We start from the raw sequence: 11,370 nt of genomic DNA, 5'->3' as shown, positions 1-11,370 counted from the left end.
GATCCTTATCTATCGATCAGGAAGACGAATTTTCTACAATGGTTCAACAGTTGTACTGTTTCAATAAAAATATCGCAAATATAATTGTCCTTAAACAAACAGGTCGTTTTCAATGCGACTACACAAAGGCTTAAAAAAACTGTACATTATAAATAAATCAACTTCTACTTTAATCAAACTTTTTGTTTCTATGTCCTGAAATTTTCACATTAAGTTAGTTACATTTACGAGCAGTTTGCAAAAATTTTAATAATACACTTTTGCAAAATTGTTTGTCCAAAATGAGTACCTACTTATAACTAGAGCTTGCTGTAAAACTAATAATTAGCTATAGACCAATATAATGGAGGGAAACAACAACAAATATCGAAAATTCTTAAAACTTCAATGGGAAGGCCCGAAATTGGTAAATCCTATCGGAAGAGAGAGATAGTTCTAGCTTCGATTTTGAGAGACATAGAAAAGGGTACTCAAGGAGACTCTCTCATCTCATTGGTGGGAACACTCTCATCTCGTGCATCTTCTTTCTCGTTTACTGGGAGAACTTCAGACAGTGGGAGCATCCAGTGTTAACTTGACTGTCTTACGGTGGATTATACCTGCGTCGAGTGAGTTATATAGTTTTAAATATAGAAACCCTGAAAAATGTATAATAGTCACATCGAATCTTTGTCCCCGTCATCTTCATCTGATTACGAGCAGTATTCCTTGTGTAAATTAATTTTACCTGGAGCAGAACAAGGTTAAAATGACTTCAACGTTTATTCCACCCCAATGTCGTATTCCTATTATACAGCCTCGAAATACTACGACCAATACAGGGTGCAGGACAACTACGCTTCAAGGTACCTGCAATATCAGGGAGGTTTCATTAAAGTTGAACCGGAAGACAACGAACTGCCTTTGCTAAAAACTAGAGTTTTCAAACGGAAGAGAAAAAGTCTGGATTCGGACGATCAGAATTCTATATTAGGGAGACCGAAATCGAGGAAAAAAGTTCCTCTGACGTACGAAAAAATTCTAGAGCAAAGAGTAATGGCTAACGTCAGAGAAAGACAGAGGACGCAAAGCCTGAACGAGGCTTTCGCCTCTTTGAGAAAGAGCATTCCAACGTTGCCCTCAGATAAATTGTCTAAAATTCAGACGTTAAAATTGGCAGCCAGGTATATAGACTTTCTTTACCATGTATTGTCGGTACCCTCAGAAAATCCTGGTGATGGTGATGTTTTGGGCTTCTATACCGCTCACGAAACACTTTCCCGGGCTTCTAGCATGTGAAGAATGGAGGGCGATTTAAACACTACATAAATGCAAGAAAAGTAAGTGTTACTTTAATTTGATTCGATAAACATTTGTATAGTATAAGTAAGCGCAGGAAAATCGTGGCTAAACATTTTGTATCAAAAATATTTATTACTGATTTCACTAGATTAGTATCTTTTTTAGTTACTTTTGTGTAAGCGAGACGTTAAATGTCTAAAAATCAACTTCTAGGTAACTTTACCAGTACGAACAAATTCAAAATCAACGAGTAATGACTAACGTCAGAGGAAGGCAAAGGACGTATAGCTTGAACGACATTTTCGCTTCTTTCGGAAAACGCACTATAACGTTCCCTGAGAAAATTGTCTAAAATTCAAACATTGAAACTGGCAGCCAGGTATACAGACTTTCTTTACCATATATTGTCCTCAATCTCAGAAAATTTTGATGTTAGTGATGTTTTTGGACAATATGTGTGAATCCAGCGCTCGCGAAAAACTTTCCTGAGCTTTTAGGATGTGCAAAAAATGGAAGGTGATTTGAACATTCAATAAATGCAAAAAAAGTAATTATCATATTAATTAGATTAAACAAATAATTGTATATTATGAGCAAACGCAGGGCAATTGCGACCAAAGATTTTGTATATAAAAAAGTTACACCTGGTTATGTTAAATTAGTGTTTTTTAATTATTTGTGTGAAAATTAGACATTAAGTGCCGAAAAATCAACATCTAGGTAACTTTATCAATAGGATAATTATATATATAGGATAATAGGAAACGATTAATTAAAGATAGAATATTGGTTAGTTTCTTGGTTTGCGTGAAAATTATTTCTTAGATAAAATTTTTATAAAATTACCACTTTTGAATTAGGCGGACGAAAAACCTCAAAAACGAGAGTACTCTCTTGCAGACATACACAGCAGTTGAAAGTTGTAGAACGTCTTTTGAAAAATTATAATACAATTAGAATTTTAATAGTTATAAACATTTAGATATAGATTTAATATGAAGCCAGTATTTATCCAAGTACTTTTACATAAAAATGTGTTTATTTTTATTATTTTGTGAAATTTTATATTAAAAATAGTATGTTTTGGTGAAAAAAATAGAGTAGCATGTAAGAAAATTCATTTACTTTTTCACAAAACAAGTTATGTGGAAAAATTTTAATATTTTAGAAAATATCCATTGTTTTTAATTAAAGCATCACATCTTTTTGTCGTGGACCTTATTAATTTGGTCAGGATAACAGAATCCATAGTTATTCATCTGTCTTTTAAAGCAGTGAACAGTTTGTTTTGATTCCTATAAGTTCTATCTCTAATTTTCCGGTCTAAGATTTCCCAGAGGTTCTCAATGAAATTTAAATCGGAAGATTCCAAACGCATATTCCCTCTCTCCTGAATCATTCTTTCACATATTTGGACATGTGTTTTGGATCGTTATCCTATTGAAAAATGTGTCTTAAGGGCATAACATCGTCCCCACATGGCACTATTTCTTTTCATTGAAATCTTCATATAACCGTCTATTTTGTAAGGGGGGCCAACACCATAGCCAGAAAAACGACCCCAGTCCATTACCGGCCCACCTACATGCTTTACTGTAGAACAGGTGTATGTTGGATTGAGTTTTTCATTTTCAGGACTCCTCACTAAGGTCATACCATCACTGTTAAGTAGAGAAATCTTTGATTCGTCTCTCCAAATCACTCTTCCAGTCCTGCTTTCTCCAATGAAGATGTTATCGCGTAAAATTAAGTCGGGCACGTCTATTTCTTTCGGATAATAGAAGTTTTATGGCTGGTCTTCTTCCATATAATTTGCCTTCAAGTAACCTGTTTTTTACTATTCCACATGTTACTTCAACATCGAGCTGATCAAAAACACGGCCCTTAATTTTGTTCGATCCTAGAAATGGTTCGTCCTTCGCAATTTTTAAAATTTGTGTGTCTTGGTAACGATTGGTTTTCCTGGGCGTCACACTTCTTTTTTACACCAATATTCCCAGACATTCAAAATTGTCAGATAATTTGAGAAAAAATGGACTTGTTTAAATTAAATATTTTAGCAATATTTGGTTGCTTTGCCCACTTCTATATAAATTAACACGTTTTTTTATTTCCAGTGATAAATTTTTTCCTCGAGGCGATTTGTTCAACGATAAATCACGAAAAAAATAAATTTTAAGGAAAATATTTGCTACACTTTGATAAATTCCTCTACTTTTTTCCACAAAAAAATTACTATTGTTAATATAAAATTCCACAAAATAATAAAAATAAACAATTTATTTTTTAGAAGTGTTTGGACGTACACTGTCTTCATATTGAACCTATGTCTAAATATCTATAACTATTAAAATTATAATTATGTTAATTTTTCTAAAGTTCTATATTTTTCCATTACTGTAGTTTGAAGAAATGTGTATTTCGAGGTTTAGTATGGCAAAAGAAATTCACAACTATTACGGTTTTCGAGACACGTTGGAAAAATGGAAATAAATATTGTTAACTCCTGAGGTCTATATAACTTCATTATTATTACAGATAAAACCTTTAACGTGGAACCTTGAAGAAGTTCTATGTTTCTATATCAAAATGTTTTGTTACGCAAATTTAGCAATTACAGTTGAACCTCCATAACGCGAACCTCTATAACTCGAAATTTACAATTGTCCCCTGTATGTTTTGTCTAATTTCCATATATTTTAATTTCTTTAACTCGAATTTCCCTAACTAGAAACTCTCTGTAACTCGAAGCCTAGCAATCGACCAATAAACGTGATGTGGTCGTTAACGTTCAATGATAGTTCAGCGAATTTCGCTTTAGCAGAAGATAATACTGGCTTTGGGATATCTACCGATTTATTTGTGATTTTAGTTAATACGTATGTTATGCCAACGTCCACACATCTCGGTAGATATAGAAAAAGCTGAATAGGATATTCGCCATTGATTATATATCCGGGTATTATATATTTTTTCTTGATAACGAATCGGCTCTATAAAAAAAGGCAGAACTGATTCGGTTTCCTTTGTGAACGGATATCTCATTTTGTCGTTAGTTTTTAATTTATTAAATTTAAAAGCCTATGTTCAACATACAGTTAACTCGTATACGTGCCATTTAGTGTCGGGAAAATGTCGCCGCCGCGGAAACTTAAAAGTCTGACGATTGAAAAAAAAATAGAAATTAAAAAAAAAGTGGAAAGTGGAATTAAAAAAAATATATCGCTAAAGAGTATGAAATATCGCAAAGAACGTTGTCTACTATTATAAAAAATAAATCGTCCATTTTACAATTTGGCGCCAAAATTAATGACCAAGCTAGTTTCAAGCGAAATAGGCCTAGAAAAACTGTTAATACTGCTTTAGTAAAATGGATTGAAGCCGGTAGAAAACAGAATTTACCCATATCAGGCCCAGTTTTACAACAAAAAACTTTAAATTTTGCACAACAATTAGGAGATAAAAGTTTTAAAGCAAGTTCAGGATGGCTTGAAAAATTTAAAAAAAGGTAAGTTATACCTCCATAGGTTTATTTTTGTTTAATGTTTATGTACTTTTTTTAAATTTTAGATATGGTATAGTGCAGAAAAAGATTTGCGGTGAAAGTGCAGATGTTGATGAAGCGCATTGTAATACCTGGATCCAAGAAAGTTTGCCAGCTCTTTTAGCTCCATATGATGAGAAAGACGTCTTTAACGCAGACGAAACTGGATTATTTTTTAAATGCTTACCAGATAAAACGTTGTCCTTCAAAAACGAAAAGTGTTATGGAGGCAAACTAAGTAAGGAAAGGGTTACCTGTTTGCTAGCCGCAAATATGACTGGTACTGAGAAATTAAAAATTGTATTAATAGGGAAAAGTGCCAAACCACGATGTTTTCGAGGTGTGACAAGCTTACCACTTACCTATAAAAGTAATAAAAAAGCATGGATGACTGCTGATCTGTTCGAATCGTGGCTTTTGGAATTGGAAAAATATTTTTTACGTCAAAACCGAAAAGTTTTACTTATTATTGATAACTGCCCGGCGCATCCTCAGCTAAATCACAAATTAAGAGTCATCAAGTTAACTTTCTTTCCACCGAACATGACTTCCAAATTACAGCCTCTCGATCAAAGCATCATAAATTGTTTCAAGCTCCATTATAGACAGAGGATTTTGAAAAAAATTTTGGACAGTTTCGAAAGTTATTGTTCCATTCCTAAGATTGATCTTCTCGATTGCATTAATATTGTGGCCAACGTGTGGAATGTGGATGTCACCCAGACAACAATTCACAATTGTTTTAGAAAAGCTGGTTTTGGCATTCACAACTTTTATGACCAAGAGGATGAAATTCCATTAGCACAAGTAAGGAAAAAAAATCCAGGAACAACAAATGACTTCGAATATTGAAGATATGTTTAATAGATGTGTAGAATTATGCAACGTAGATCACCTGACATCCATGGATGAGTTTGTAAATGTTGATGATAATCTTATTACCAGCGAGATTGCTACAGATGAAGAAATTGTTGCTAGTATTAGCAACTAGGATGAGCATCAAGAAATATCCAATGAAAGCGACACTGATGATATTCCCAGGAAAAAACCTTAAAACCTTTCCTTCACGAAATGTCAAATGCATTTGAAACACTCCAACTTTTTTTTAACATGAACGAAAACACAACAGATGATATATTTCTTTTACTTGATAAACTAAAGAAATTTTATGAGTTAGACTGTGAGAAGAACGCAGTACACCAAAAGTTAATAACAGATTACTTTAAAAAATGATCACATAACGTGTAATTACATACATATGTATAGATTTACATGTTTTATTTAGTCCAATATATTATATATTTTTTTAAATCAAATATTTGTATGTGTAATGCAATAAATATTATTTATTTTATTATCCACTCTTTTCTCTTTAAGTCGAAGTTATTTTGCGGTCCCTTAAAATTCGAGTTATGGAGGTTCGACTGTATTTCATCCAAGCAAGAGTGCGATTATCAATGTACGAGAGTAAACGTACATTTCTTAGCTCTGCATTAAAATATTCGTGACTGTTCAGAGTATGGTCCAGTTGACGGTCAAAAGCGAAGTTCCAAATACGATAAAACATAAGATTGTAATTAAATCCCAAAAATAAAAAAATCAAATGTTGTCCATTTGAACTCTACAATTTATCTCTACTATTTAAATCAATCTATGACTCGAATTTAAAATGAGCTGTTGCGTAGATTTTTGTTGCCCCAACCGTTTCATTTTCTAACGTTCAAATGAAATGTTTTAAATGAATTTACTTTCTTCTCAATTTAATTACTTCTCAAGAGACTGCTGATACTTCTTTTGATAGATTTCCTTATATTTTAGTTCAAATAAAAATTCATATCGAAAAAATATTGAATAAAAAGTGGTGTATGGAGATTTTTTTGACTGACTCTATGACAACCACAACCAGAGCCTAATGTACTATTTACGGTAACAGGATTGATATGTAACAAATTTTGTCTTCGTTTAACCTCATGTAATAAACGAAAAAAGGCAAATGATGACATCACCAAGAACCACCAACAACCAAAGAACCAGGTATGCCAGCTTTAAATGCGGATGATACAATTAGTCATTCTGTTTTGCCATGATTATTTATTTATGACTTAACAATTTTACAGTTTTTAGCGTCTTACGAAATTATCTCATTTGATTCATTACTTCTGTTCCATTTTTTATCTATGTAAACTATTATAATGAGGATAATAATAAACCAAAGCAGACGGATTAAAACGGCAAAAACTTATAAGTATATTCTTGTCAGCTGTTTCATTTCTTCTTTCTTCATTAAAATTAAAATATGACAACAAATGTTAAACACTTTTGATATCAAGGTAATCTATTTCATTTACAAAGCTATTCTCTGCAAATTCAGGTACAGTAACAGGAACAGTTACAGGTACAGGAACTGATTATGCAGTTAACATTCAGTTGTTGGTACTCAAAGTTCTGTCATAAAGAATAAAAAAAAAGTATTATTTATTGAAATAAAATGAATTTAAAATCTAGATCTGTTTGTATCTGTTGTTTTCTGAAATGTTTTTTTGTTAACTTCTTATTCACTATTCACACACAAATGTTCATCCAGTTTTGAGGTTACATCCTCAATATGCATATCCCGCTGGGCTTTCGCATCAATAAAAGCTCCAAGAAATCTGGTCCCGAGCAAATGATCATTTAATGTCCTCACGTCCTTTAGAACAAACCCCGTCCTCTCTGTCTTGTCTGCATTCAGCATCAATCCATTAGATTTAAACCACTTCTTGGCCTCAAGTGACTCTGCTGTGGTAGTGATGGTAAGGTTGTCGTGCCCCGCCTTTACCACAACGCTCTTTGGTCTTGTATTAATAAATACGTCTTAATTGTTTATTAATTAATACATATTGAGTATACAGGGCGTTCTAAAAAGGTTGTGCTATACTTAAGTAGGTTACAGGAGTCCTTGTAGTGAACAATTTTTGCAGAGAAATACCTCGTCAAAAATGAACCATTTCGCTCCAGAGTTATTTTTGTTCAAAAACGTATTATTAGCCCATGGACACTAAAAGACTTCGATGTTTAATTCATTTTTATTAATTATAACGCATTCAAAATGATGTCTCCCAACCTGGTTACATATATAGTATTGGCCAAAATTATTATATTACAACTTTTTAAAAATTGATAAATAACAAATGTTAATGGATCAAATAAATAGACACTTTATATAGTTATTCTATTCACACCTACTATAAAATATTTACAAACAAAAAATTGTTAAATGAATATTTTACTCTAATAAAAAAAACTATGTTTTTGTGCTAGATATAAATGTTGCAACAAAGTATTATTCGAAAATATAGATTATGTTTTAATTCCAAAAAAAGTTGCTCATCTGAAATTTTTGTCAAATTCGAAGCTTTATAACTTTTAAACCAGTTATCCGAATTCAATAATTTTTTGATGCTTTATAGCTTAGCCTGTTGGCTATTAATGTAAATAGAAGAAATGGATTTTGTTTCTTTATTCGTGGAAATTAATGGAAAAATCTAGATTCATGTTCGTTATCATTTTTTTAAATCACTCTGCGGATGACTGCGGCACTTGTGTTAAAAATTTTTAAACGTTGTTGGAAAGTGCCCTTTTTAACAAACATTTTGGTTTTAAGTTCATTGTTTTATCGTTAAAATTGTCGAAATTACAGCATTTTTACTGGAACCATTGTTTTTCTTCTCTCCTAATCATTATCAGAGGCAAAGTATTGTGAATACAAAAAGCAGTAGTTTAATTAACATGTTTATTATAAAATTGTGTTGTGAAGAAGGCAAAATCACCAAATTAAATAACCTCAGTAGCGAATATTGCCATCTCTAGCAGCTTTTAGAGGTTCATAATCTTCTTGGCATACTGGAAATTAAATTTCGTATGACTTGGTCTGGTATGACATTCCACTCTTCAACTAATGCATCACGCATTTCTTTTAGAGTTGCTGGAGGCCTATCACGGGGACGCACCCTACGCCCTAATTCCTCCCATAGATGTTCTATTGGGTTCATATCTGGACTTTGCTCAAGCCATTGCAATGTGTTCATACCAGCAGCTTCTATGAAGTTTCTAACGATTCCTGCTACATGTGGTCCGGCATTATCATGCATTAGGATGAAGTTAGGACCAACTAACTCAGCGTGCGATTGCACGTACTGTTCTAAGATGTCATCAATGTAGATTTGTGCTGTCGTTGATTGCCTAGGAGGAAAAACACGAAGCGGTGTACGTCCGTTCATCGAAATTTCACCCCAGACCATGGCTGAGCCTTCATTAAAATTCTGGTGCTTCATAAACAACTCTTGGTTGAATCTTTCTCTCAATCTTCGCCACATTCGCTTCCGGCCATCTACGATATTGAGACAAAACCTTGATTCGTCCGTAAATAAGACACGGGATCATTCTGGAATGTTCCATTGTCCATAGGTTGCAACAAAGTTTCTTCTCGCTGTGCGATGCCCTCGAGATAATTTAGGACCTTTTGCAGGCCTTCTCACTTTAAGATTTATTTCCTGCAGTCGTCTACAAACAGTTTGTTTGCTAACTGTGGTACCTCGAACTTGTCGGAGGTTTTGTTACGTCTCTACTGCAGTGCCAAATCGATTACGTAAGACCTGTAACCTCACAACGCGATCGTCTCTACGGGTTGTTTTTCGGGGGCGACCAGAGCCCGCCCTTCGAGCTGCGCTTCCAGTTTCTTCGTACTTTTGAAGAGCTCTACGCTCTGTGGTAAAAGAAATTCCTATTGGACGAGCAGCATATCGTTTACTACGACCATCATTCACTGAAGTAACCAATTTCACCACTTGTTCGGGTGTAATAGGCATTTTTTATTACAATTGCGAAATTACTTTTTGTACCAATAACGACACCAGCACGATGTTTAACAAACGTCAAATATGGATGCAATTGTTTTTTCACAGCCTACTTGAATTCAGCAATGTATTGGTAAGAGTGGATTCTTTGCTAAATGCAAGGTTCCAATAAAGATGCTGCGATTTCGGCAATTTTAAAGGTAAAACAATGAACTTAAAACCGAAATGTTTGTTAAAACGGGCACTTTCCAACAACGTTTAAAGTTTTTGAACACAAGTGCCGCAGTCATCCGCAGAGTGATTTAAAAAAATGATAAAGACCATGAATCTGGATTTTTTCATTAATTTCCATAAATATAGAAACAAAATCCATTTCTTTCACTTATATTGATAGCCAACAGACTAGGCTACAAAGCATCAAAAAAAATTATTGAATTCGGATAACTGGTTTAAAAGTTACAAAGCTTCGAATTTGACAGAAAAATCGGGTGAGCCACTTTTTTTGGAACTCAGTGTATATTTGAATTAATTAACTAACGTTTCGTATAATATCCACGTGCCTTTATAACATCTTCCATTCTTTTTGGTATTGAATTTATTAAGAGAGTAATGATGTCTGTGTCAATCGCCCTCCACGCAGTCCCCAACTTTTCAAAAAGTTCATTACCGTTTTTCACATTTCTCTTGGTAATTTTCCTATCCAGGATTTTCCAAAGGTTCTCTATTGGGTTAAGATCAGGACTTTGCAGTAGCCACTTCATAATGTTAATTTTATTTGCTTTTAACCATTCTTTTACTAATTTCCAAGTGTATTTGGGGTCATTGTCGTGCTGGAATACATATTGAAATAGCATAATTTCTCCTGTATATGGTTCCAACACATTCTCTAGAATATCTCTGTACAAGAATCGATCTATTTTGTCATTTATTTTATGCAAAGATCCCTTACTACATGATGAAAAACAGCCCCATACTATGATCGATCCACCGTCGTATTTCACTGTAGGGCAAATAAATTTTGGATTAAATCTTTTGTTGGGAAGTCGTCGTACGTGCATCATTCTATCACTTCTGAATAAGTTTAATTTAGATCCGTCGCTAAATACCACTCTTTTCCACTGTTCCGGTGTCCAGTTAATATAGTCTTGTACAAACTGTAATCTCGCCCCAACATTCTTATTCCTAAGTAAAGGTTTCTCAGCCGGTCAGTAACTTCTAAGCCCTTCTTCAACAAGTCACCTTTTAATAGTCCTACTAGAAAAATCAGAATTCGAAGATTTGTTCATTTCACCGAGATTTTTTTTAACTAAGAGGAAATGATTCTTTTATCAAATATCCAAAATGTATTTGTTTGTTGTTTTACACGATTTTCTGGTCCTTCCACAATTTTTTATTGATATCGTAATCCCAGTAAGAACGAATCTATTTATAATTGTTGATGTTGTAGATTTTGAAATTTGTAAATTTTTCGAAATTATAGCTTGTTTGGTACTCTTTCGATATGCTTCAATTATACGATTTCTAATACAAGCAGAATATGTTTTACCCCTTGCAATTATTAAATATTTACTAAAAATAATTGTTAATCTACAAAATCACTACTCTCCAGTAAAAGATTTAAAGAAAACTTAACTTAAAAATAAATAATTCAGTTGTTGCATTATTTATGTCTAGCACAAAAACATAGTTTTTTTTTATTAATGTAAAATA

The 11,370-nt window shown here is 33.2% G+C and overlaps 3 protein-coding genes across 3 annotated transcripts; 2 read left to right on the top strand and 1 right to left on the bottom strand.

Annotated features, from left to right (window-relative positions):
* The first annotated feature begins 645 nt into the window (after nt 1-645).
* LOC136419365 (twist-related protein 2-like) lies at nt 646-1,564 on the top strand. The gene is made up of 3 exons (XM_066405647.1): nt 646-742; nt 797-1,319; nt 1,495-1,564. Exons 1-2 carry the CDS (start codon nt 646-648, stop codon nt 1,276-1,278), a joined length of 579 nt encoding a protein of 192 aa, XP_066261744.1. The 3' UTR covers nt 1,279-1,319; nt 1,495-1,564.
* A 2,849-nt stretch (nt 1,565-4,413) lies between these two features.
* LOC136419364 (tigger transposable element-derived protein 4-like) lies at nt 4,414-5,913 on the top strand. Its single transcript, XM_066405646.1, has 5 exons — nt 4,414-4,438; nt 4,513-4,789; nt 4,852-5,063; nt 5,136-5,632; nt 5,785-5,913. The coding sequence occupies exons 1-5, from the start codon at nt 4,414-4,416 to the stop codon at nt 5,911-5,913; spliced, it is 1,140 nt and encodes a 379-aa protein (XP_066261743.1).
* Nucleotides 5,914-9,243: 3,330 nt separating this feature from the next.
* On the bottom strand, nt 9,244-9,672 carry LOC136419363 (uncharacterized). The gene is made up of 2 exons (XM_066405645.1): nt 9,425-9,672; nt 9,244-9,367 (listed from the first exon to the last, which is right to left on the bottom strand). The coding sequence occupies exons 1-2, from the start codon at nt 9,670-9,672 to the stop codon at nt 9,244-9,246; spliced, it is 372 nt and encodes a 123-aa protein (XP_066261742.1).
* Nucleotides 9,673-11,370: the final 1,698 nt, after the last annotated feature.

The sequence above is a fragment of the Euwallacea similis genome, chromosome 2 (assembly GCF_039881205.1).
Source record: "Euwallacea similis isolate ESF13 chromosome 2, ESF131.1, whole genome shotgun sequence".
NCBI classification, from domain to species: Eukaryota; Metazoa; Arthropoda; class Insecta; order Coleoptera; family Curculionidae; genus Euwallacea; species Euwallacea similis.
The sequence above is the reverse complement of the archived record's forward strand: the minus strand, read 5'-3'. Positions and strand labels throughout refer to the sequence as shown.

Coding starts and splice junctions, on each gene's coding strand:
- LOC136419365 (XM_066405647.1), top strand. CDS start 646: ATGTATAATAGTCACATCGAATCTTTGTCCCCGTCATCTTCATCTGAT. Junction 743..796: donor TTTACCTGGAGCAGAACAAG/GTTAAAATGACT, acceptor CCTATTATACAG/CCTCGAAATACTACGACCAA.
- LOC136419364 (XM_066405646.1), top strand. CDS start 4,414: ATGTCGCCGCCGCGGAAACTTAAAA. Junction 4,439..4,512: donor GCCGCCGCGGAAACTTAAAA/GTCTGACGATTG, acceptor ATATCGCTAAAG/AGTATGAAATATCGCAAAGA. Junction 4,790..4,851: donor CTTGAAAAATTTAAAAAAAG/GTAAGTTATACC, acceptor TTTAAATTTTAG/ATATGGTATAGTGCAGAAAA.
- LOC136419363 (XM_066405645.1), bottom strand. CDS start 9,672: ATGCCTATTACACCCGAACAAGTGGTGAAATTGGTTACTTCAGTGAAT. Junction 9,368..9,424: donor TTTGGCACTGCAGTAGAGAC/GTAACAAAACCT, acceptor AACTGTTTGTAG/ACGACTGCAGGAAATAAATC.